A 27163-nucleotide genomic window follows, 5' to 3' on the forward strand; every position below is an offset into this window, starting at 1 on the left:
TAAGAATGAAATTTATATTCCTTAATGAAGCTTGAACAAGGTCCCTCCTTACTGTTTATCTTTTACCTAAACTCCATCTGTTACTTTCCATGACCTCTGCTCCAGACTCAATGAACTTCCTTTATTCAGCTTCCCTAATGGACCACTCTCACTCTCTCCCCTGCCTCTTGGCCTTTGCACATGCTGGTTTCTTTGCTTAGAATTCTGTCTCTACTCTTCCAAACTCTCCCCCCCAATTTTCTTGCTAAGGCCTCTCTACTAATCCTCTAAGGCTGAGCTCAGAGTCTCTTCTTTCAGGAAGCCTGTCTTGAACCACCACTCCAAGTCTGGACTCTCTAATGCTTCATAATTCTCCACTCAGACCAAGTCATTTGACATATTCTGCTTTTACATATGTGTATCAGCTTGTTCTTGAGCAAATTAAAGTTGAGACCATTACTGCTAATGACAGATGCAGAAACCTCACTTTGATACAGCTGAGTAAGTTTACCAAAACATTTTCAGGTGAAAGGAAATATTTCAGAATTACTCTTACTTCTTGGATTAGAAGTCAGGATTCTTCCTAGAAGAAATAAAATGTTGAAGTGTTTAAATAGCAGACTTTGTAAAATAGCTGCTGGCCTATAGTGATAACCTGTGATAAATATGAAAAGCATAGTCCTTTCCAATTACTGTTCTGTGCTCAGGATGTTCGTGTTTTTAGCTGATGTTTATTGTGTTCCTATCATATGCCTAGCACTGGGGGTTCATTAAGAGAAGCACCTTAAGCACATCTGGCCTACTCATGAAGTGAAATCTTTGGAAAATACAAATTTTTTATGGAATGATTTGGAACAAAACATTTCCAGAAGTGAAATCTACACAATGATATTTGCAGGTTAATACATTTGTTGGAATTCTTGGTTACTGTAGATTTATTTGGAGACAACCTTTTTATGTTGGAGAATAGAGTCACTAATTAATATTACTCCTGTTTTGAAAGAGCAGAAATTAGTACTCTCTGAAGAACTTGTCAGTGTTTATAGAGACCATACAGGAATGGTGATATTTATATGGCTTGAAGGTCCTCAGTCCACCACTGAATTAGAATATAAGTTAAAATTATCTTTCTTTTTATGTAAAGCAGCATCAAAATAAATAATCAAACTGAAACATTTTGTTTTCAAAAAAAATCCTATTTGGAGCTTCCTATACAATATCAGTATATGCTTCTTTAATATTTATCAAGCACTAAGTATCAAACACTGCCATATGTATACAGTTTGCAGTTTTAATTTACATGTAATTATTTTAAACCATTTTTGGGTTAATTAAATGCATGGTTTTCCTTCACCTCTCATTAAAAGATAGAAAGGTAAGCATTCTCCATTTTGCAAATGACATAATTTTAATGTCACAAACAAGGTTACGCCCTACTAGACAACTAACCCCACTATTTTATTCCTTTCTCACAGCTCAACTGTTCTAGAACCAGAGTCATCATTTTTCACATACTTCCTTCATTATCTAACTAGCTTTATAGTTCACAACCCCATATATCAAGTCCATTTATGTTTCCAAGTTATTCATCTGCAACTTATCTTGGAGGGTACATCACATTGCTCCAACTTGGATCACTTACTGGTTTATTTTTCTTGTTTGTTTGTGACTGGGTGGGCATTTGATTATACTGTTTTGTTTTTTTTGGCTGTGCTCAAAAGAAAGATGTTACTGCACAAAATTGGAGTTCTCTTGTCTGATGCACATTTTAAAAAGCCAATTATTATGGCATTAGCTTTTGGAAAAAGAAATGTAGCTTTATTTTGCAAGATTGATCTGCAAGGAGACAGAGGCATGTGCCCTCAGATCTGTCTTCTGGATCCAGGGCTTGGGGCACAATTTTATGGGATGAGGGGCAGGGCAGTCTGACGTGTACAGACAAGTGAGGTAATTGTCTGTGCAAGCATAGTCAAGCTTCATGCCTCTTCAGTAGGATGCATGTTCACAAAGTGGTGGTGTTACCATAATCTAAGGGTGGAGTTTTTAGCTCTTTGATGTCCAAAGGGTTAATTATTGAGCTTTTGCACAGGCTCAGTTGATGGGTTGGTGGTCTCAACCGGCCTGAACTCGACAAGGAGTCCCAGTTCCTGAAAGACAACTCTTAATCACTCTGTTGATAAGATGGGGTCAGTTGAACTGGTCCTGGAGGGCCTGCAGTTACAAAGAGAGCATGGAAGCCTCTGTAGCCTTTCCTGCTATGTTAACATTAACCCAAAATCGCTTTTCTTGACCAGTAAAAAATATTTTTGGTACTGTAGCAATTTATAAAAGCAGTATATGAGAACATACAACATTTATCTTTTCGGGAGAAGACAAAAAGTAACCATTTTTAACCTGCTACTTTTAAAATCTGACAGTTGAAGAGCTAAAAGAGTAACTTAGTTTTCTCTGAAACATTGTAATCTCACTCCTAAGACTGAAACTTATTTTCGTGTATGAGTCCTGGTTCTGTGTCTGTCAGTATTTATTGACTTAACTCCAGTTTCCTTCTGTCAGAATGTTCCAACTTTTTTTTTTAACCTGAGCATGTAAGCTTTTGAAACACAAGGGCAAACATGCTAAAAAAGATCTAATTTAGGAGTTGATTTTTAAAAGAAGTTAATGGAGCCATGTAAGCACACAGTGTTGACACAGAACTTAAGAGATTTGCTTTCCGGGTCCAACAATGTCAGTAATTTGTGCTCCTTTATAACCCATATTTTCTCAAGTTCCTCATCAGATTTCAGAAAGAGAAATTCTTTCTTTCAAACCCAGGGCGCTTAGGAGGGAACATTAGAAATTTTAAAGCCTTCAAGTATACTTGGGAAGAAAAAAGACAATTCAGAGATCTGCCACCAAGGCTGATTGTCTGGGTAGAAGAGTGGTATGTACAGTGTCTACATAGCTTACCAAAAATAATTTCACATTGAATATAGCCCATGGTCCCGTACTTGTTCTTGCATTCCGCAGCTCATCATTGGGCATTATTGGAAAGAAAGAAGGGAAGTTTCAGTGGTTTATAGAATGTAAAGCGAACTTGATTCCTCCTGGTGGTGGCAGGGTCAGCCTAGAGGTTGGTTGCTGTTTGGCTCTAGGTAAGTGGACCCCAGCGGACGCGGGGAGGGCAGGCTCTCAGCTGCTGATGCTGGGGGCAGGGCACATTGGCCTTTCACTGAAGCCCGAGGGCTCGCGCCTCGCCTCCCGGACAACCGAACTCGGCCGACCCAACTCTGTCCGGACCCGAAAATTAGTCCCTAGGGGGAACTCGGCCCCTAGAGGTTGTTTTTCGCCGGGCCGGTCAGACCGCCCACCAACGCCCGCCCCTCCGCACCAGGAGGCGGGGCTCCGCGAATCCGCGAATCCGCGAATCCGCATTGGTGCGCGCGGCCGCTGAGCCGGCGGAGTGACGGCGGGGGCGGGGCCGCGCGGCTTGTTTGTTGGCGCCGCCCCGCCCAACCCCGCGCCCCGCCGCACCGCCCCCGCGGTCCTTGCTGACTGAGGCGCTGCAGCCCAGAGCCCGGCCGGCCGGCCAGCGCTGGTGTCCGCGACCGCAGACGTCCCCGCGCCGACATGCGCCTGGCCACCGCCGCGAACGAGGCGTACACGGCCTCGCTGGCCGTCTCGGAGCTGCTGGGCTGCAAGCAGTGTGGCGGGGGCGGCGGCCCGAACGAGGTACCTGGGCGAGGGGCGGGCGCGTACCCAGCTGAGCTGCCGGGGCTGCACGGAGGTTGGGTCGCTTCCCCGCCTTCGCACCCTCACAGCCTCGGAGGACGCTCCCTGGAGGGCGCCCCCGGAGCAGCCGGCCGGCAGGGGCGCGGGGGCCGGCCCGCGCTCGCCTCGAGCTGAGGGGGCGGCCGGTGGGGGTGGGGGCACGTTTTCCAGCGGGAGTCGGCCCCGGGCAAGCGAGGCTGAGGCTGGCAGACACGGCCGTCTCGGTCCTTTAAATGGGAGTCTGCAGACGGAAAGCCGGAGTCTGTGCAAGCCTCCGCAAGCCCGACCCGAACAAAGCTGCGGCCCCGCGGGAGCGCAGCCTGTGGGTTGTCCCCGCAGCGCCTCGTCAGAACAGACTCCAGGACTCAGTGACCCTCACCGCCTTTGCCGCCTACTTAGAAAAAAGAAAGAAAAAGGAAAAAGTACATTCGAGGCAGTTAAAAAATGTTGCTGCCTAAAATAAGTCTATTCTGCCAGCTGCATGACGTTATGCACAGCGTTTACTCTTGTTTATTAAACCATCCCTTTTGTGTCTGAATTAGCTTTCAGAAAGACCTATTTAATTGTAACATTTTGTATTTTTCCTAAGTGGTTGCAAATAGGGCACCATTCAAAAGTTACTAATATAATTTTGACTAAAATGTGAAACTTTGAAAGGCTTTCTTTCAAAAGGTGACAAGGGAGAAAGAGAAATAGTAATTAAAATTTGAATAGAAATCAGAATGCTGTAAGTATTGCCTTAGTTCAAGAAGTCTAAATACGAAGTAATTTCTCTGCGGTATTGCCCACTAAAATGACTCAATTTTAGTATTTATATTTTTTGTAAATGGAGTCTACATTATGAGTAAACTACAGATATTCACATAAACTTAAGACAGTTTCTCATGAAGGGTGTGGAACACTAAATACTTTTTCTAGATTTTAGCATTCATGGATACATAATATGCTTCTTGTTTACAGATAATAAACCACCTTAAAAAAAATTCTTATAACTGTTGCTTCGGAATCTTTGCCAAAGAAAGAAAACGGTGTAAAAGTGTTGCAATAGCATTTATAGTTTGTGCTTGCAGGCCATAACAGATCTTTTCTCATTTTGAGTAGAAGTGAGCCTCAATCATTGTGCTTGAATAGATCTGTTATTTCTGGTGGTATTCTTGTGCAGAATCCTGGTTCTTGCCCAGATCTAGAATCTCTAAATATAACCATGTAAACTGGAAGGTAAGGAGATACATTTTAGCTTGCACATTGATTACAGTGCCTATGTGATTGTGTTCAGGATGCTTTGTATAGTTGTATTCCATTTTTAACACTCCCAACATGTGGGAAGATAATTTAGAAAGTAGTGCTTCTTAGGGAAACTATTCACCATAGAAAAGTATTAATAACACAACTCTTTCAAATAACAAACTTCCACAATGCTTTTAAACTAAACACTTTCCAGGAATGGAACTCTTGACTACAGTATAGGGCACACATATGGCCTAAGTCAGCCTTACAAATCCAGTACTTTGAAGTCAGTTTTTATTTTTTTAGAATATAGTTCATAAAAGAACATAGAAGTATTCATAGATAGTGGAGAAAGAGGTACCTGAACTTTCAATATTTCTAAATTCCGTAGTATAGTTAATGATAATTTTAAAAGAAACTGGTACATTTTGTTAGAATTGGAATATTTCTTTATAACACTTCTAGATTTCTTCATTTATATTTAAAATTTTTGAACGTCAAAAGGCTAGCACTCGGCTGTAGGCAATAATTCTAAAGAGAGAGTGGGATGGGAACTTCCACTTTTTACACAGTATATCTTTGCCTTGTTGAAATGTGTTTCCAAAAGCACATACTGCCTTTGTAATTTTTTAATAAAAATTAATATTAGTGTTATGTTATTGGTTTTAAAACATCTACACAGTTTAAAAATGCACCAAGTGCAATGAGAAAAATAAAATGATTCAAATGATTTGATACTTACTTTTCAAATAGTTTTGCAGGTAAGTAGACACCATAAGCCAACAAATGCTTTCATCTTGCATTTGTGGCAAATTGTTCATTCTTTCTGCTTACATAGATTCATAAATGTATCTTTAACAAATTTGAAAAATCTGATTAGACCAGTACTTTCAGTACACAAGCACTGTGATACAATACATATATAGTCTTTCTGTGGTATTGTTAACATTCGCTGAGAATTTTCATACTGTGACAATTAGTAGTATATACTAATGAAGAAATAGATATTATGTCAGAGATTTGCATCAGTGTTGTGATGGCAGAGGCTGTTGCTATCTCTTTGGAAGATGCTGATTAGGAGGATTGTTGAGAGGAATGTTAGATTCTATGTTAGTTTTTCCAGCCACACTTTCGCCAAGAGCCTGTGAGGTTTGTTCTGTGATTAGCATCTACATCTGCTTTTCAACAAGGCCATTTGCTGTTGGCAGTTCTAGAATCTGCATTGGCCAAATTTGTTTAAAGTCTGTAATTCAGTTTCTTACAGACGAAGGCATAGTTGAAGTAACCTTTAGGAAGTTATGACATGCACATAGTTTGGCTTATGATCACCCCACTGAAGACCTGGGGTGCCTTTTTTTTTTTATCAACATCTGCTAGGAAATAGGGTAGAGCTAATTTATCCTGTGCCTAGGAAAAGAAGTGTTTCAGAAGTGAGTTTTTTCCAAAAAACTCAAACTTTAAACTTTTTAGAAACCAAGAATACTATTGTATAATGACAGTAGTATCTAAAAGGACCTTTAAGTTACAGAAACTCTCAAAGAGGCTCAAAAGAGTAATAATTAAAGACACCAGCTCCAGAACCAGACTTCCTGCTCTTTTCAAGGTAATTGTCACCTGTTTACTTTTCCCAGAAGTTAGAGCTCAATTTGCAGTGAGAGGCTAGGTGGAATCAGTGATCTGCGTCCTGCCAGTATCGGGACTAGGATCAGTTGGGATGCAATCTCAGAGCTCATCAAGAGCACCCTAGATCAACCCTTTGTCTTCTCTTGGGCATAAGATTAAGTAGAAAAGATCATGTCATGTTCTTGTATCTTTCTCATGTACCTAGTCTATTAACTAAGAAAGAGAACCAAGGACATCTTTTGAGTCTAGCCTCCAAATAAAGGAGAATTAGTTGGTGTGAGTCTAGAACAGCAGTAACTATATTTCCCATTCTGTCAGTCTTGATCAACCCTTTCTGTTTGGGAAAGACTTGATTTTTAAAAATCTATCAGTCTTCCACCCCTCCCCACATCTTTTCTTTCTCTTCCTCTCTTTCCCCTCCTACCATTTCCCTTTCTGCTTTTATGGAATGGCACAAACATCTCACAACCTCTTCAACTTAGTAGGAAATTGACCCTGGTAGTCCAAGCATGAGCTTGGCAAAACTCTATTTTACTTAGAACTAACCTTATGTAAAATAATGAAATTGGAGTCTTGACTGTCAGAGACTCCTTTCCTCTCTTCAGTTTTTCTATTCTGTCTCTAGCTTTCTTGCAAGACTGGTACCTCATCAAGGAATGAATGTGATCTTAACACTAAAGGGTTATTAGCATAATGGGTCTATGATCTATTTCCAAGAATGTTTGGTTTTTCTTAACATCCTGTTTTAAAAGGCATAGTTTTTCACTCTAAAAGAATCTATTTCTAATGGAACTGGGAAGGAAGGATTTGTCCATTGAAGGCAAGGAAAAGGGGAGACAGTGATATCAATATGGCCACTAAATTTGGCTGTAGGGATGGACTTATAAAGACTTGAGAATTACATAGGACCATTGGGAAAGACCCTTGCCATACCTATAGGAAAATACTCCATTTCTGAAATATTTCTAGCCACTTTCTTGGAATTATAAAAATATTGTTTTATAATCGTTTGGTATATAAACCGTATATTTGGTATAGAAACAAAACCAAAAAAATATAATTCAGCCTTTTTGTTTTGAGGCCCATGTGCTATCAGTCTGGTCTCATTTATATGTGTATCTGTGTGTGTGTTTAACACCCACATACTGCTAATGTATTTGTAGGATACAGTCCTAGAAGTGGAATTGCTAAGTTTTTTTCCCGCTTTCCTTACAAATAGTAACATAATTATACATATTATGCACTTTTGTTTTCCCCCCATAATATATCTTAGAGATCTTTTAAAGCCAACGCATATGGAATTGCTTCATTCTTTGTAAAGACTGCGTGCTATTCTAGTCTATGATGTACTAAACTTTATTGAAACAGTCCTCTGTTGATGAGCACTTAGGTTGTTTTATATTTTGTACTACTAGAAACAATGGTTTACATATGACATTTCACAAATGTGACTACAGGTTAACATTTAGGATGGAATTGTTGATTCAAAGGGTATGTGACTTTTTAATTTTGATCAGTATTGCAAATTGCCCTCCTTAGAGGTTGTAGTAATGTATACTCCTTACATATTTCTTGATCTTTTTTCCTCACACTTCAAAACACTCCTTCAGAAATGTATAAACAATGAATGACTGTTTCTCCACCCCGTCTCTAACACAGCCTGTTATCTTAAGCAATCTTTTAGGTGAAAAATGGCATCTCAGTGTAATTAACTTGCAGTTGTTTTATTGGTGAGGGTTGATCATTTTTTCAACCATTTGTAATTCCTTTTCTTTGAACTGTTCTTGTCTTTTGTTTATTTTTCTATCTGGTCATTGGGATTTTCTTATTGATTTGTAGGAGTCTTTATGTATTAAAGAAATTTAGCCCTTTTGTTATATGAATTGCAAATATATTCCCCAGTTTTGTTTGCTTTTGACTTTGTTTATTTTTCCCATGTGAAAGTCTTTCTTTTTATGTCATCAAATTTGTCAATCTTACATTTTATGACTTCTGGGTTTTGTAGCATTCTTAGGCCTACTCCATTCCATGAGTGTTTTCTTCTAGTACTGTAATGTTTTTTTGTTTTTGTTTTTTTACACTTAACTCTGATTTATTGTGGAATAAAGTATGATTTAGAGCTCCAACTTCACTTTTTTCTGAGTGGTTATCCATGTGTCCCAAGATCATTTGTTGAATAATCCATTTCTCCCCCATTTGAAATGCCACCTTTTTATATACTGAAGTCCCAAGGGTAGTGTCTCTTAGTTATAAAATGAATAACACACCCTTGAAATGGGTATTTTCCTAAAATGCATTTTGTTTAAATAAGATAATAAAGAAATGAAAAAGGGTAAATATTGATTTTTAGCCTCAAAGTTTTGCCTAGTATATTTTGTTTGAACTGTATCTAATTGGATCAGAAATTCAGGAGTTAGAAAGGTTAATAGAATCATTTTTATAAATGGCTACTTTTTGTGCCAAGATAATGTATCAAGTAGCAAGAATGTGGTTTTTCCCTTGGATTTATTATAGGATATTGAAATTGAGACACTGTACATGGCCAGACCAGTGAATTGAGTGCCTCCTCTAATGAAGGGTATAGTTGTTAGAACATTACTATCTTCAGTATAAATATGGGATAACCAGAGTAAGAAATCACTGACCTCCAGTATGAGATTGTTTGAATTATATAATATACAGTCATGTGCTCCATAGCAGTGTTTCAGTTGATGACAGACTGCATATATGATGGTGGTCCCATAAGATTAGTACTATATAGCTGAGGTGTGTAGTAGGCTACACCATCTAGGTTTGTCTAAGCACACTCAGTGATGTTCGCACAACAAAATCGCCTAACTACACATTTCTCAGAATGTATCCCCATCGTTAAGCAACACATGGCTGTGTATATTATTTTATAGATTCAGTTGGCAGATAAAGTCTACGTTGAATCTAAATCTTGAATTCTCCTAATAAAGATTCTCTTCAATTTTGTCCTGCCTGCTTAATTTTTAAAAATCCATTCTGCTCAAAAGGTTTTCATTTGCTTGGATCAGATTTCTTGAATTGTTGCCACATGTCCGTCTCTGTCTGCCCCCTGCCTTTTTTTTCTTTAAAAGAAAAGCATATTGTTTATATCATGAAGGAGTTTTGGAAGCAGAAGGGAGAGGGTGGAAATAATATTCATATGTAATTATGTGAGTAAGGGTTAATCTTTAGTTGTGTAAACTCTAAGAAGTTTTTGTTGTTGTTGTTTTAGAGATTAGATTGATAGGACATGAGCCTCAAAAAATAAAATAAGATTGAGGGGCCAGCCCAGTGGCGTAGTGGTTGAGTTTTGCATATTCTGCTTTGGTGGCCCAGGGTTCGCAGGTTCAGATCCCAGGCACAGACCTAGCACCACTCATCAGGCCATGCTGGGGCAGCATCCGCCTTAAAGTAGAGGAAGATTGGCACAGATGTTAGCTCAGTGACAGTCTTCCTCAAGCCAAAAAAAAAAAGGAAGATCAGCAACAGATGTTAACTTAGGGCCAGTCTTCCTCACAAAAAAACAAAATAAGATTGAACTATATTACTTGGTTTTGTTTCTATAAGTACACTGTATTGGGGAAAAAATGGAAGTCTTAACAGTAGATTGTCAGTTTTTGTTAATCATACTACACTGTCACAATAAGGTATAGGAGTCTAGATTTCAGGTACAGGATTCTAGATTCACTATGTCAAAAGACAAAAAAACCATTTATTTCTCAATTACTTGAGCTTGTCTTAAATATAGTATAAGCAAGGGTGATGACATTCTATAAATAAAAAATTTAAGGCAAACTCACAAACAAAATTAATTTCTCTAAAACTATTTTACTCAACCAAAGAGAAAACATGCCCTGCAGTACTTTGTCTTTTGTGGATTTAAATAACTACTTTTTATTTTTCGTATTTCTATTCTTATTGTAAAGTGTTATTATCAATGTAATAATAGTTACACTTCTTTCAGTTTAAGACGTCTAGGTAGAGTTACTGCTTTTTCCTTTCCTGACAAGATACAGGGATGATATTTTGGTTGGTTGGGTTTTGGATATACAAACACATTGGCCTTATTTTGTATCACTATCAGTCCACAGGATTGGCTGCTATGTGCTGAACTTTCTGTTCTTGACTTTCTGCCAAGTACTTTATGCAAAACTCTGGTTTTAGTGAAGCAGGTTTTAGTGTTTTTAGTCAGAGTTGTATTATAAGCTGTTGTCAGCTATGCCATGCAAACAGAGGGACTGGTATGTATATATATGGCCATGAAAACAAATCCCAAAACAAGCCTGTCTCTGTTCAACTGGTTGTTTTTTCCTTTTATTCCTGTAGCCTCAGCTCATGTTGTTTACTGCTGGAGGCCTGAGATGGTATAATTTTCTTTTCTAGGAACTTGGAATTAGAATTCCTCGAACACTAGGACATGGACCAAGTAGATTCATCCCAGAAAAGGAGGTATGTTGTTTGTGAAAGTACACAGTGAACTGTCTGCTTTTAAGGAAAAACTTTCATGACCCACATTTTAGCATCTGAACAACTGTTGGTCAACAACACGTTTTACAAAGAGTTGATCAGAGTTAATCATCGTGCTTTGGCAGTGAATCTGTGGGATTAGAAAGCTGTTGTAGTCATGTTGATTTCTAGTATTTCATGATGTTTTTCTAACACCCATATTTAATCAAGGAAAGGCAAGACCTTTTTGACCAATGATACTGCCTCTGCTTATATTTAGATGTTGTTTAGGTGGGCCCATAAGCTGAGTTACTTGGCCTTGACCATCTCCACAGGCTGGTATGAATCCTAGATAGGATCTTTAATTCTCAATATGTAAAAGCTCCTATGCTTTGTTTTCACAGGGATTGTTTGTTCTTAGTTAATTTTGGTTCTCCTTAAATTGAGTGAGAGTAGGCGTTATTATAAGGAAAACCTTTAGTGTCTGTTTGCAAGCTCTGCAAGTTTGATAATCTAAATCTGGTTCTTTATCTGGATTCTGGCCAAGTTCTGCAAGCAGCCTATCTAGATAGCCTTTAATGATCGGCCTTTGTTGTTTATCCCCTTCTACATAATATGTGACTGTTTATTCTATCTTGCTCCCAGTTGAGTTAAATTTGTAGAATTATAACCTCTCTCTCTTAAGCCAAATTTAATTTGCTTCTAGATGACACTTAGAAGGCAGTATATGCAGATTTTCTTTCTTTAACACTGATTTACAATTTATGTAACCATGGTTTTCCTCTCTTTTCACAGATTCTCCAAGTAGGGAGTGAAGACACACAGATGCATGCTTTATTTGCAGATTCTTTTGCTGCTTTGGGTCGTCTGGATAACATTACATTAGTGATGGTTTTTCACCCACAATATTTAGAAAGTTTCTTAAAAACTCAACACTATCTACTGCAGATGGATGGTCCTTTACCCCTACATTTTCGGCACTACATCGGAATAATGGTTTGTAAACATTCAGTGGAAAACTCTTTATTCAGTGAATAATGGTTTGTAAACAGTCAGTGAAAAATTCTTTATTGATCTTTTTAAGAGATGGTTAATGCTTTAAACACAGGGATAAATACTTATATTCTGACTTCTAGCTGGATTCCTATTAGGTAGTATCCGTTTTTCCTTTCTAAAGTATGTGCTCAAGTATAACAGAAAAAGAAACATGTATTTATCCACTGTTGAGAACCATTTTCCATTAAATAAGAGAATAAAGTAGAACACAAGATCTATTTCACTATTACAGATAGTTTATATTGACATAAGTGGTGCTACTCCTGTTGAGTTTGTAAATAATATTCCATTATTTTATTGTTGGCACTTTGAGTTTGTTCTTAATCTAAGGTTCTGAAAGTTGGTATATAAATAAAATTTGTAAATTTCTAAAGCCCAAATATTTTTACCAGATATTTTGTTTGTTCCTGGACTATTTCTGAGTGCTTTCTATGGTGTATGTGGATTTTTTAAATGTTTATGAAAACTTCATTTCTGTAGTTTATGGAAAATTTGAAAACATACTAATCGAAAACTTAGTTGTTTTACAAATTGTAAAGAAAAAGAATTTGTAGTTGTTCAAGATTTTAATATGTATAGTTAGAATAATCTTTTTGTTCTCTCCTAAGGCTGCAGCAAGACATCAGTGCTCCTACTTAGTGAACCTCCATGTAAATGATTTCCTTCATGTTGGTGGGGACCCCAAGTGGCTTAATGGTTTAGAGAATGCTCCTCAAAAACTACAGAATTTAGGAGAACTTAATAAAGTGTTAGCCCATAGACCTTGGCTTATTACCAAAGAACACATTGAGGTAAGTAGTGAAGTAATATATCTAGGACGTTGTTTAAAGAAAAAATTAATAGACGTTATTTTTTAGAGCAGTTTTATGTTCAGCAGAAAAATGGCACAGCAAGTACAGAGTTCCCATATTTAACCCATCCCCCCACACACAGTTTATCTTATTAACATCTAGATTTAGTATGATGCATTTGCTGTAATTGATGAATTAATATTGATATATTACTATTAACTAAAGTCTATAGGGCTCACTCTTTGTACAGTTCTATGGTTTTTGACAAATGCATAATGTCATGTATCCACCATTACAGTATCATACAGAATAGTTTCACTGCTCTGAAAATCCCCTGTGCTCCACCTATTTCATCTCTCTCCCATTCCCCCTGAATCCCTACAACTACTGATCATTTTTACTCTCTCTCTAGTTTTGCCTTTTCCAGAATATGGCCTTTTCAGACTAGCTTCTTTTACATATCAGTATGCGTTTAAGGTTCCTCCATGCCTCATCATGACTTGATAGCTTTTCTTTTTATTGCTGAATAATACTCCAATGTATGGATGTACCACAGTTTGTTTATCCATTCACCTATTGAAGTACATCTTGGTTACTTCCAGTTTAGGGCAATTATGAATAAAGCTGCTATAAACATTCATATGAAGGGTTTTTGGTGAACATGTTTTCAACTCAGTTGGGTAAAAAACTAGGAGTGTGACTGCTGGATTGTAGGGTAAGCCTATGTTTACTTTATAAAAAATTGTGAAACTGTCTTCCAAAGTGGATGTGCAAGTTTGTATTCCCACCAGCTATTGATGAGCATTCCTGTTGCTCCACATCCTTGCCAGCATTTGGTGTTATCAGTATTTTGGATTTTAGCCATTCTGATAGGTGCAAAGTGGCATCTTGTTGTATATCTTTTCAAAACACTATCTTAAAGTAGTTCCTTCTGGTTCTATTTATTAGTAAAGATAATATAATAAAAGTAGATTGACATTCTCTAAAAGTATGTACCATGCAGTAGAAATTCTTGAAAATACATATTTTTGGTCTCTTTCTATTTTGTAGAACATTTTAGCTATTGTTACATAATTGACCCATCTTATCATCAAGGAGATATAAGATTTGAATATGATTAATGCAATGTCTGTATTGTCTAGTAATGAAAATTTACACAAGATTATAAAATAGTGAAGCAGAAGGAACATAGATTTGTAAGATTTGAAGAATTTAAAATGTAATTTCATGATTTAGTTTCAGAGTCAAGTTGTTCAAACCACTATCTTAAAAATTCTTTGAGGAGGCCTGATAATAAAGAAAAGCACAGGCATATTTTATACAGTAGCTTCCACTTTAAATATATTTATTACCTTTGGTTTGAGACTTTGAACTAACAACATAGTTAATGCATTCATAAACCAGCATCTAAAATATTGGTAACTGCTTTTAAGCAAAATGCTTTCTATTACATTTTTAAATCGGAATTTCAGAAAATCAAAATAAGAATATGTCATTATCAGATTATGTTAAGGTCTGCTTGTGAATAGATATTCATAAAAATTAAATTAGGGGCTGCCCCATGGCCAAGTGGTTAAATTTGCACACTCCACTTCGGTGGCCCAGCGTTTCACCAGTTTGAATCCTGGGCGTGGACATGGCATCGCTCATCAGGCCACACTGAGGCAGTGTCCCACGTGCCACAACTGAAAGGACCCACAACTAAAAAAAGATACACAACTATGTACCAGGGGGCTTTGGGAGAAAAAGGAAAAAAAATCTTTAAAAAAAACAATAGCAAATTCCGGGTTTCTACAGGTCTCAAATTGTAATTTTACACTAAGTTTTCTTTTTTTTTTTTAAGCTTCAATGCATGGTTGTGTATCCTTTTAGTTTACTTCTCTGTGTGAACCACTGCCACAGTATGACAACTGACAGACAGGTGATGTGGTTCCACGAGTGGGAAACAAACCCGGCCCACAACAGTGGGAGTGCTGTATCTTAACCACTGGACCATCAGGGCTGGTTCTACACTAGTTTTTATATAGTGACTAATGTTGTTTCCAATAAATTAAGTACCAAGATGAATTATATACTTTCACCAACACCATACTCCAGTATAAAAATGTTCTTTTTTTTTTTTTCCTAAGGGACTTTTAAAAGCTGAAGAGCACAGCTGGTCCCTTGCAGAACTGGTACATGCAGTGGTTCTTCTCACGCACTATCATTCTCTTGCCTCATTCACATTTGGCTGTGGAATCAGTCCAGAAATTCATTGTGATGGTGGCCACACGTTCAGGCCTCCTTCTGTTAGTAACTACTGCATCTGTGACATTACAAATGGCAATCACAGTGTGGATGAGATGCAGGTCAACTCAGCAGGAAATGTTTCAGTAAGTATCTGTTATTTGTTACAGGATTGTCATAAGACTAATGACAGTAATTGCTGTTATGTTATTTTTTCATTTGGCTTCTTAGAAAATCCACCTTATTAAATCCGTAGTGCTATTAGGTCCCTATACCTGTTCATTCAGCAAGTATTTATTGACTGCCTCCAAATGCCTAGGACTAATCTAGTCCTAAGGGATATACAAAATTATAAGAAATTATGCGACCCTCTAGAAGGTTGCACTTGAGTAATTTTAGCATCAAGAGCCACCAGCATGTAGCTTCATAAGAGCCAGCTAATATTGAGTGGCTACTAAATGGCACTGAGAACAGTGCAACTTGGTGGTAGAGACTTTGTGATGCTGACCACATCCTTTTCTTCCCTTTTGCACAAAAGAAACAAGGTGACTTCTTAATTGTTTATCTTTTAGAAGATTTAATCAGCCTTGATCTGGAAATTTCTCCAGTTTTTTTTTATGTATAACTTTGCACAAATATATATAAAAGTGAATGTAAATTTATTGAAATGCTTTCACCTCTATTCCTTCTCTTCTCTGGCTTTTATATTTTCTCAGTTTTGCTATTACTTTGAAACACATCAGAACGAGTTGAATTTTTTATGAGCAAATTTTAATTCCTGTATACAGTGAGTCAAAATTCCCTCCGCATTCTTTTGCTGTAGTTAAAGAACAAGGGTTTATTTTATGTTTCCAAAGAGAAATCACAGAAACAACATCACAGTCTTCTGAACTTTGCACAGAACTTCTACTTCGCACAGATTTTGTCAGTTGTATACCTTTGAAACAGAGTTCGACAGGTTAAATTGCCTTTAACTTATGTATTTGACTGTGGGCAAGTTATCTAACCTCTCTGAGCCTCCATTCTTTCATGCCTAAATAAAGGTCAAATGCAAGGTTATTGTGAGGTGTAAATGAAATGCCTCTAAAGATGTGAAAGGCCCTGTACAGGGCTTGGCATTTATCAAGTGCTAAATAAGAGGTAGCATTTACATATGGTGAGATCAGCACATGAATGGAAATCATTTTCCCAAGGTTGACCACCAAGCTGTGCTGACAAGGCCCAAGACCATCATTTTCACCCTCTGTTGAGCTACCTGGATTCATGCTATAGGCCTGCATATGGCCACTGATTATTTATCAAAGCTTAGGGGTTCTGAGATGGTCCAAGGGAGAGTATATGAGTTGCTAGGATGCTTGGAGTTGGATTGTTGTCCTTCCCTACCTTTGTTTTAGTATAAGGCTGAAGAAGAAGTACTTGATTGTCTTTAGTTATCCCTCTATTAAATGAGATAATAGTGAAATAATAGAGATTTTTTGTTTCTCTAGTAGATACGCTTCCTATTCCCAGGTGTTGAGTTGGCCTCTTTTAGGTTTACAGCCCACACTCATGGCACTTGACAGTGAGCTGATATAGTTTATTCTTTGGATACATAGCAGATATCTGACTTAGTTCTTCAGATACAAATGGCAAAAAACAAACCAAAAAGAATTTCCTCATACAATATTAATATTTTAATAGTAAAATCAAATGCCTTCACTTCTTTTTTTTTTTTACACTACTAACAACTTTATAACAGATTATTCAAGAGGCAAAAGAAATACAGTTTGTTTCCTTTCCCTCTTATTTCAGTGTGATCTATCAAGAATTGTCTTTCCTAAGAATACTTAAAATTGGGGCTGTTTATTTTAGAGGAAAAAGGGTAAGCAAAATAGATAAATTAATATAATGAGGGATAATGTGAGTTGACAGATATTTATTTATTTATTTAGTTTTTAAACCTTGGGTCATTCTCTTAAGCAACATAATCCTTTTCGGCCCTTTTTGTTTATTTGTTTGGCTACTGATCCTGTCTCAGGAATAATTATGGAGATCTTGCATCACAAGAATCTTCAATACCTCACAGAAACACTTTGCGTCACAAAATTATGAGAGAAACTCCTTAGTATTGGGTATTTTGGCATAACTGTTAGGATCATATGAAAATATAAAATACAAGTAGTGTAGACCGTTTGTCTCTTAATATAGAATTATCCTGACAATCATTCCACAACAAATATTTCCTGAATATCTACTGTGTACAAGGCACTATGCTAGGCTCTGAATATGTACTAGCAAATTAAACAGACAGGTCCCATGCCCTTGTGACGGTTTGGTCAGAAGGAGGCAGGCATTAAGCCAGTATCATGCAATAACAATATTATAGACTCTGACTGGTGCTCTGAAGGAAAGAGCAGAGTGCTGTGTAAGAATAATTAGGGTGGCTAGGTTGGGGGTGGGTGTTAGGAGAAGCATGTAATCTGACACCTGAAGAACCAATAGGTGTAAGCCAGGAAAAGAGTGGAAGAGTAGGGGGAAGAACATTATAAAGGGGGAAACATTAGTTTGGTATTTAAACACTGAGATTTGAAATTTTAAGATTGCTTACTGTATCTCTTTTATAAGATATAATTTCCATGGATTTGATCCATTTTCCATAGTAAGAATGCAGCAGTGTATAGAAGTATAAATTGTTTGGCTAGTTTAGGACCACTTGGCTGTCCCTCATGTCTCAGACCAGTCACTATAGATGTGTCACTGCTGTAGTCATCCCAGCAAGTGACAGCTGCTAGCCCCATTTGCAGAGGTCAGGTGGACAACTCCAGCCCTATAAGGACATGTTTCATTCTTAATTGGTAAATTGGATAAATAGAGCTGATTACCATAACTTAAAAGAGTACAGACGTGCTGATAATATGCCCAATGTACACAGCTGATTCAAAACCACTTATACTTTTTGTATCTTATATGTTTAACTGATTGAGCCAAGTAGAAGTTTACTTTTAAATTATTCAGTTCTGTTTTAAATTGATAAGTGTTAAATTTTTAAAACTTAGCATTAACAGTAGTGATATTACTACTTTTCTAAGGTAATAACATTAGAATGTGTTCTTAAAATAATTTTTCTTATGTTTTAAAATCCTGCATATCTATATATGTAATAGGCCAAAATACTTGTTTTTGATTCATTCATGTACTTTAAAATTATAAGATCTATTTTTCTTATATTCTGTTAACATCCAAATTCTTATAAGACAGACTTAATAAAAGAAAATTCAAAAATTTCATCCAATGTCTGACATACGTAACATTAATTGTATCTTTTCTTCAGGTAAGTGATTCCTTCTTTGAGGTGGAAGCCCTTATGGAAAAGATGAGGCAGTTACAGGAATGTCGAGATGAAGAAGAGGCAAGTCAGGAAGAGATGGCTTCACGATTTGAAATAGAAAAAAGAGAGAGCATGTTTGTCTTCTCTTCAGGTAAAAGCAACCATTACATAGTTGATAAAATTTCTATTGCTTACCAAAAAAAGCCCAACTTTTTTGTTTAGAGAATTTAAATAAAAGTTTTATTACATTAATCCAAATATTTCTTTCCTTTTAGACAGGCTATTGCACAGTTATTCCTACTTATAAATAAAGCAGGCAACCTAGAAAAGGAAGTTATGGTGAATATAGTACTAGACTAAGAAGGAGGACATTTGATTTGTGTTCTAGGACTAAAATCACTGCTGTTAAGCTTTGTGAACATAAGCCACTTAATATGTGAGTGCTCCTTTTTTTCTCTTCTTTAAAATGAGGAAAATGAATTCATAAAGCCCTGAGATTGCCTCCAGCTTTAAAATTCTGATTTGTGAAAAGGAGCTATTTGTTAGACTACTGTCAACAACCTAAATCCTTTATATTTGGCCTTTATCTACATAAGGCTACAGGATTTAATATATAAACCAGGTAATTTAAAGGAAAAAAGTTAATAAAGTGTCTCAAAATGTATTCTGACAATAAAAGTGGGAGAAAAGAAAAAGCACCAAATTTCTTAATAGCAAAGAAAAATCCCAATTTGTATAAAAGGAGGTTAGATGTTAGCTTTGTTTTTCCTTGAGGAAAAGTTTTTGTTTCTGTTTACTTGAAACTATAATCTCATCAACTCCTAAACATGAAGATAATCCAAAAAGGCTTAGAGTATGCAGAAGACATTGTAAAAATTATGATGTACACAACCTCTTTCCTTCATTCACCATTCTTGAACTGTTTCTAGGACCTTTGAGCTGTTGGAGAGATATTATAGATTGTATAATATTAATATTCAACCAAAAAATAGTACAGGTGCTAAAGTTGAGAGCATAGCTGATTTGTTATCACCATAAAGATTATCCAAAAAGGTGTTCATTCTTTGAGTACATACTTTTAAGTAAAATCTAATATCTCTAAATTTGAGTAGGGACACAGGGAGAGAAAGTCTATGAAAGAAAGGAATGAAAAGCGTAGAAAATTCAATCATAAGTATTTTTGTAGAACAGTGAATCTACTTTTACTACAGTCCATTTACTGATAAGTAAGCTATTTCTCTTTATAGTTTTAAGACTTCAGTTGATATTGGTCACTCACTGTCAGAGAAAGGGTTATCCTATTTTTACTTGTTAGAGGTAAAATGAATTTTAACTAGCATCCTGTTTTTGCAAAGCTTACAGTGGCTTTTTTTTTTCCTTAATTGTTTCAGATGATGAAGAAGTTACACCAGCAAGAGATGTATCTCGTCACTTTGAGGATACCAGTTATGGTTATAAGGATTTCTCTAGACATGGGATGCACGTTCCAACATTTCGAGTCCAGGTAAAATCACAACCTGTTGTATGCACATGATTGGTTAGAAATACTTAAAATAACTTGGATTTGAGAACTATAAAATGTTGCAAAAGGAAGTAACTTTCCTATATACAGGGAATTCCCTTAGGTGTATTTATTGTATTGTTAAAGTTCATCAGTTCAGAATTCAGAACACATTTATCCATAAAACAAAATTACAGTAGTGGTTAGATTCCCAGATGATGCGTAAAAACTCACTTAGAATTCATAATATAACTAAACAATAAATAATAGTTGTATTTGAACCTAGCTAACATTTATAGCATTGGCTTTTCTTCCCCTTTCCTCCTGAGCCCCAGTGTTACAGTGAGGTGATTTCTGCCCTGCCATGCACCAGGCCTGAGTGACAAGAGAAATGTTCTCAGCATCTCAAGCATTGTGTGTCTGGAGGTGGAGGGAAAGAAGATGAGAAAAATCAGAGGTGAAAGATGTGCTTAAGTTAGGACTTTTAGGGACAGTAAATTTTTTTTCTTTTTAATTTGGGTGAGTTCTTACAGATACCATAGAAAATAAATCATGACAATTACAGTAACCTTAATTTCCTTTAAAATATGAACTGAATGTCATTTGAAGCTATGAGACTTTTTGAGGGTTTCAAATTTAAACCTTGGGAGGATTCACTTAAATAAATGTTATTCCAAAATTACTTAACACCTATCTCTTAGAGTGAATAAAGTTAGTGATGTAAGGAGTAGAATTATTCTTGGTAAACTCTGTTTCTTTAGCTTCCAAATCATTAACTTTAAAATACACAGTAAAACTTCCCCAGTACAATTCTGCATATACTGAGTCCATGGAAACTTAGGGACCTGGTGACCCTCTGGGATGCCAGGCTCCTTTTCTGTTTCTGCTTGTCAGGAGGCACTGTGCTAAGTGCTTCGCACGCACGTCTCAGCAGCAACAGCAGCTACATCCTCTAGTTCGAGAATAAAACTTGAGAATCATCAAATATTTATCTATTCTGTGCTCTAGTTTCATAAAGCTGCTTCCAGTCCATCAGTAGAAACATACCATAGTTTCAATGTATTTCTTAATCTATTATATAAATACTTAATTTAGATAGGTAAATATTTAATTCAGATGAGTTGATATTCCCAACTTTCCCAATTATTGTGAAGGGCCAGTGTTAAGTAATAACTATTTTACCAGAATTATGAAAATATTTGAGAACAGTAAGATTTTGTTTCTTTGCTCAAGGAAGTACAGTGTTTAAAGAGACAAAAATTAGGCACAAGGAAGAGTTATAGAATATTTCTACTTGATGGTGAAATTGTGTCATGAAAAATAGAGTAGAATTGAAGAGATCATGTGGGCTGGAAATTTTATGGAAAGAGATTAGGATTTGAGAGATTTGAATGGTCCAAAAATATAGGCATTCTAAACAAAGGAGACTGAAGGCAATAACTGAGCTTTGTCCCTCAATCTAAGTGAGCAAAGAGATCATAAAAAACCCCAGCAGAACTGCTGAGAGCTTCAAGCAAAGGATTCCTACTTCTGATTAGTGGAAAATTAATTTAAGATTGGTCAGGTTTATAGGTTTTGACCAGAGTGATGGTATAATATCAAAGAGGTATTTTAGGAAAATAAATATGGGAGCAACATAGAAGGTGGGGCTTATTAAGTTTTGTTTGAGGTGGAAAGAAAAGAAGCAGGGAGATTTAATGTAGGAAAACTAACTAGGAGACTCAGAGTCTGAGTCTCCAGACTGAGAGTCAGAAGAGGGGTAAAGGAAAAGGAATGAGTGATATTTTAGGACCATTTGAATGGCTGCAGTGATGGAAAAGGAGAGAGGACTCTGGAGATGGGTTGCCTCTTGAGGCTGAGTGAGGAGACAGAGAGAGAAAGCTGAAAATTGGAAGAGATTCAGTTGGTTTTTAAATTCACCGAGTTAGAAAACATAACCTTTTGCATGTTGCAGTGTAGAAACTGGAAACATCAGACTGGAGTGCAGGTGAAGCTGGGAGCTATGGATGTACTAGAAAGGCAGTGGATTCCAACTGCCGGTAATATCACCACACTGCAGAGCAGTAGACAGAGAACTGTACTTGGCCACATTTTAATTATTCACATTTGTTCTATTCTCTGATTTAGGACTATTGCTGGGAAGACCATGGTTATTCTTTGGTAAATCGCCTTTATCCAGATGTGGGACAGTTGATTGATGAAAAATTTCACATTGCTTACAATCTTACTTATAATACAATGGCAATGCACAAAGATGTTGATACCTCAATGCTCCGAAGAGCCATTTGGAACTATATTCACTGCATGTTTGGAATAAGGTTAGTCTGTTTTCTTATGCTTATAAAGAGATGCTCTCCTTTGGGCTAAACTGTTCAGGTACTTGGAACACGTGCACACAGACACAGACACACACACACACACACACACACACACACACACACACACTCAAAACCATCCACACCCCAGTAGCTTATTTTTGTGCTTCAAAGAACTGATTAATCGCAGCTTGGTTTGTTTCCTCTGTCCTAGCTAGGCAGGAGGGAGAGTTAGGGACATTGACAGGAGTTAACTGACACGTGCCTCTAGGGAAAGGCAGGGCAAGGAGGCTGGTCCTGGAGCACAGAGGAAGAGAGGCAAATTTTTTCACCGAACATCTTTGATATTTATTCTCTTTGTATCATCTTCTATCTCCTGACACTCATATTTCTACCTTCTTGGAACTTAGTAATCTTACAGTGCCCCTCTGGCTGTTCTCAAGCTCCTTCTGAAACTATTCACTACTCCCATGATACGCATCCTAATACAAAACTTTGATGTCCTGACTGTTAAGTATTCAGCCACATTATTATGTTATATAGGAAATGTGGCCATTATATACTACATTCTAATATATGCACACAAACTCCACGCTACAGTGCTTTCTGAGTATTTTAGCTGTGAAGATAGGCTTTCTCTTGCTATTCATTTTATCACTGGCCAGAATAGTGACGTTAGCTCCTGAATGGTTAGGACCAGCTTTGCAAGAGTTTTTTCCCTTTTCCACTGAAAACTGAATAGGAGACTTCAGTCCCTGTGTGTTCTAGAAACCGTCACCCAGTGGGGCAGAGCAGACTCTGGTGCCTTTGACCATCTTGGCTTAAAGAAGAACAGCCTCTCCTAAGTGTAGACACTGTGAGGCTATCTATAGACCATCTTTTCCTCTGGTACGGGCTCTCTTGCCCCCCATTTTTTTCTCATCTGACCCTAGAAACTCCTGAAAACATGAGAAAAATAATTCTAATTATTTTTATTTACACAAGTAGATTACAATTTATATATCATATAGTACCAATAATAAATATTGTCTGATTAATCCAGCAATATTAGTAAACTCTGTTTCCAGAATTTGTTCCTCAGTGTGATTGCTTGTTCATGATTGTGTAAATATATGCTGTTGCTTGGGCACTGGCAGATTTTCTGTTCATCACCCTAACTTCTCTGTTTCTTATCCCTTTATACTCACCCATCTATCCCCAAGGTAAACATTGTAAAGCTCTTATTTGGGGGGACAGCTGCCTACAAGAATACAGCATTTGCTATTGATGTCTGTACTTTCATAAGATGAAAACAGACAATACATTGAAAATATAATAATTCTCACTGTCTTTTAACAGATATGATGACTATGACTATGGTGAAATTAACCAGCTATTGGATCGTAGCTTTAAAGTTTATATCAAAACTGTTGTTTGCACTCCTGAAAAGGTTACCAAAAGAATGTATGATAGCTTCTGGAGGCAGTTCAAGCACTCTGAGAAGGTATGTACCAATTGTGGCTTGTTTATGCTCTAACTTAGCAATGATTCTTATTCTCCTTCGCCTAATCTAATGACTCTCAAACCCTTTCTATCACTTCTACCAACCCAGAGACTATTTCAGCACAGCTGTCTCAGGTGCCCCTTGGAAGGGAACTTCATTATGGTCCTAGAGTGAAAGAATAAAGACAGGGGACAGGTATGGGGGACAGGTGGGCTGGCCCATCTTCAGAAGCGCTGACATGGCTGTCATCCCTTGGGAAAAAGAAGACTTTTGCAAGAGCTCTTTTATTGTTTATAAATAGAGATGTCTGATCTGGTCTTTGCTGCATCTTTACAGAAGTTATGGAATGATGATTTGGCAGAGGAAGTTGGAATTCTAATAAAGCAATGTCTAGATTTTCTGAAATATAACAAACCTCCAATAAGAGATATAATTAACTATAAGCTCAAAACATCTATCAAAAAAGAACATCATATTGCTTTTGTTTTGAGAAATTAATATTCTGATCAGAAAACCCAAGACTTCTAATTTATTCATTGGCACAAAGAAAATGTACTTGTTGATGCACTGAAAAACTGATTGTGAATGCTTATAACCCTACCTAAATGATGTTGTGTTTTATATTCAGGTTCATGTTAATCTGCTTCTTATAGAAGCTAGGATGCAAGCAGAACTCCTTTACGCTCTGAGAGCCATTACCCGCTATATGACCTGATGCCTTTCCTCCGCGAAAGATGATGGAATGATCAGCAGATATAGTCTACAAGGGGAAGGTACTAAGCCCCAGGACCAATGGTAGATAAAAGAATTCAGAAATCCATTGTGCCATGATTCCTTTAGTTTCTGCTATTTTACTGTGGAAATACCACTGCTGGCACAAGCAGTGAATGCTTGGCAGCTTCAAGTTTAGAGCTGTGAAGACAGGCTGCCATTCACAGTATTTTGCTTTTTGACAGTACAAGATGCTGTATAACTGTTTTAATACAGCAAATAGTAACTCTCCAAATCCTGTTGCTTTTATGTTAAGTAAGATAACAAGAATTGGAGCATGCAAAGAATGGGACTTGGATAATGATGTAAGCTTTTATACATAAAGAATTTTAGATCTTGGTGCTGCTATTCCTGCTGGTGGAATGAATAGAGTGGCTGTTCCAGTTAAGCTATTAGTAATAAAAGTGAACACTGCTACTATCTGAGCCTACATACATAATTTGTGTGGTTTCAAATTAAACTTGCATATGTGTTAATTTTTTTGCATCTAAAAAAGCATAGAATTATTACTCACAGCTCGGCAAAGACCATTTTGATGGTAACAATTCATTTCTTTCATTATAGTTTTTGTAAATTCAGAGTTATTGGATGACATTAAATTATACTGGGATTCTTAAAGATTTTCTTCAAAAAGCAATCTTAAATGAAAGTGTGTAAATTATAAGAAAAGCTGGCATCTTTGGATATGCTGTTTCTCCCAAGATTCTCTGACACTGGAGGGCAGCTGTCTTGTGCAGTACTTTTGCTTCCAGCAGTGAAGTTGTGGGAAATGTTGCTGTAGACTGCTGCGCAGTCCCAGGTGCATTCTGCCCCTCTGCTCCTGCCCGCCTCATGGTCCCCACTTTAAAGGTTGTGCAGCTCCTTAAATAATAAAGCTGGAAAATATTCTTAGTCAGGTTATCAAATTTGATTTACAAAAATGCTAACTTTGAAACGCAAACAGGTTTGAAACAATGTATTAAGTACTTTGTATTCTGGAAGCGTGAATTGCTTTTGAAGTCTGTCAGTATTACTGGTATTTTTCAATAAAGAATAATTTTTCTCCAATTTTATTTGCTGTCTCAATCTCATGAAAAGACTTCACAATAAGTAACAATTCTGAGCCTCTATTTACTTTCATTATGTAAGTAGATTGACACTTAATGCTGCAATCAGATGAGAGACTGCTATTAAATGGCAGACTCTTAAAGTCATTTTGAGGGATACAAAGAAGAGTGGACCTTGATTTTATCTAGGACTATTTTTATCTTGGAAATGACTGATATGGTCCCATGCCTTGTCCCTTTTGAACTGAGATGTTTTAGAGTTCAAATAGAATTAAGAATTATGAGCAATAAGGACTTACTAGGGAGCAAGTATAGAACAAAAATGACACTGTCAAATAACAAGAAAAAGCTCTAAATTTAATCAGAGCTGTTGTAATAACTCTGTTACTCATCAAAACATTTATTGAGCTCAATCTAGTGCCTATAGATTTATAATGCATGGATGGGGAGGCACAATTTTGAAGAGAGGGGGTACCTGCCTTTAAGGATATATACCCTAGTGAGAAAGACTATCACTATAGATAGAAATTGATTAAATACAAAATATATTGAAGATAATTGTAAAGAAATGGATAAGTCCATTTCTAGTGGGCTTACAATAGCTTATACATGGTACTACCCATTGACTTTGCATCATGTCTTTGCCCGCTTCTGTCTGCTGCTATCACACCATAGCGATACAGGTGAACCTAGCTGGTAAAGTTGCACTGAATATAGTTAAATTTTTACTCTTTCTGCTTCTGCTCTTTCTTTGTTCTTTGCACTTCCCTTGAAACTACAAAATTTCTACTAGAGGTTCTAATTAGTAGTAGGATGATCACAAAACAAGGTCAACTGAATGCATTATCTTAGTCCATTGAAGCTTATAATCACTTAGAAATCACAAGTCAAAATGAAAATTTTAATGAGTAAAAAAGTGTGCTTATACCTAAAGTAATAAAAGCGTGCATGTGATACAAAGTTGATGTTTCAATGCCTCGCATTTAACAGGTGCTTCCTGTTACTCAGAATGTTTTCTCAAAACTAAACACAGGATTTCTAATGTTACTATAATCTTTGAAACTAATAGTTTCCAAAATAATTGGGGAAGGTAAAATAGAATACTCTATGGAATATCAAAACCCTCCCCAACAAGAGGAAAGTTTTTTCCTAAATAATCATGAATAGGTTTCTTGCTGAGGTTTCCAGGACTCAGTTTTTAAAATATGAGTTTTTTGTAAAATGTGAGGAACTTCTTTACTAGGGCCAAACTGAATTCAGTATCTCTTGCTATAAGAATAAGCTTAAATCCAAACACTTCTGTATTTACTACAGTTATTTAAGTTTAACTTCCTATAAATGGTGGTGATATTTTTAACTTAAAATTCATTTGAAAGCAAAGGGATTTTTATTCTAATGGTTTAGCTATTTCAAATTAGTTTTGATAACAGACCATTGGTAGATAAGTAGGTAAATAAAACTTGTTGGATAAGCATGTTTTCCATCATTAAAATATTGTGGAAGTTTATTGGCATATTTGTGACTAGTGAATGTCAAGGGATAGCAGAAGGCAGGCGGATGGGGAGTGACATCACCAATGACGCTCCAGGTCCTCATTCCCTTTAGAGACACTGAGTTAACAACAGTATAAGGA

At 36.8% G+C, this 27163-nt stretch overlaps 1 protein-coding gene across 2 annotated transcripts; it reads left to right on the forward strand.

The window, feature by feature from the left end:
- The first annotated feature begins 3529 nt into the window (after positions 1-3529).
- LOC124247163 (sestrin-1) lies at positions 3530-25536 on the forward strand. 2 transcript variants are annotated; one of them, XM_046676247.1, is made up of 10 exons: positions 3530-3690; positions 10972-11037; positions 11830-12030; positions 12699-12881; positions 15011-15253; positions 18418-18565; positions 19806-19918; positions 22043-22233; positions 23569-23713; positions 24342-25536. In XM_046676247.1, the coding sequence occupies exons 1-10, from the start codon at positions 3589-3591 to the stop codon at positions 24426-24428; spliced, it is 1479 nt and encodes a 492-aa protein (XP_046532203.1). In that variant the 5' UTR covers positions 3530-3588; the 3' UTR covers positions 24429-25536. The 2 variants fall into 2 exon arrangements, with proteins under 2 accessions (XP_046532203.1, XP_046532204.1); XM_046676248.1 differs by lacking the exons at positions 3530-3690; positions 10972-11037 and adding an exon at positions 11223-11373.
- The last annotated feature ends 1627 nt before the right edge of the window (positions 25537-27163 follow it).

This window comes from Equus quagga, chromosome 11 (genome assembly GCF_021613505.1).
Source record: "Equus quagga isolate Etosha38 chromosome 11, UCLA_HA_Equagga_1.0, whole genome shotgun sequence".
In the NCBI taxonomy this organism is placed as follows: domain Eukaryota; kingdom Metazoa; phylum Chordata; class Mammalia; order Perissodactyla; family Equidae; genus Equus; species Equus quagga.

What these genes read in the sequence shown, in the direction of transcription:
- LOC124247163 (XM_046676247.1), top strand. Translation starts at nt 3,589, where the DNA reads ATGCGCCTGGCCACCGCCGCGAACGAGGCGTACACGGCCTCGCTGGCC. An exon ending in TTACCAAAGAACACATTGAG is followed by an intron (nt 12,882 to 15,010) that starts GTAAGTAGTGAA and finishes TTTTTTCCTAAG; the next exon opens with GGACTTTTAAAAGCTGAAGA. An exon ending in CATGTTTGTCTTCTCTTCAG is followed by an intron (nt 18,566 to 19,805) that starts GTAAAAGCAACC and finishes TAATTGTTTCAG; the next exon opens with ATGATGAAGAAGTTACACCA.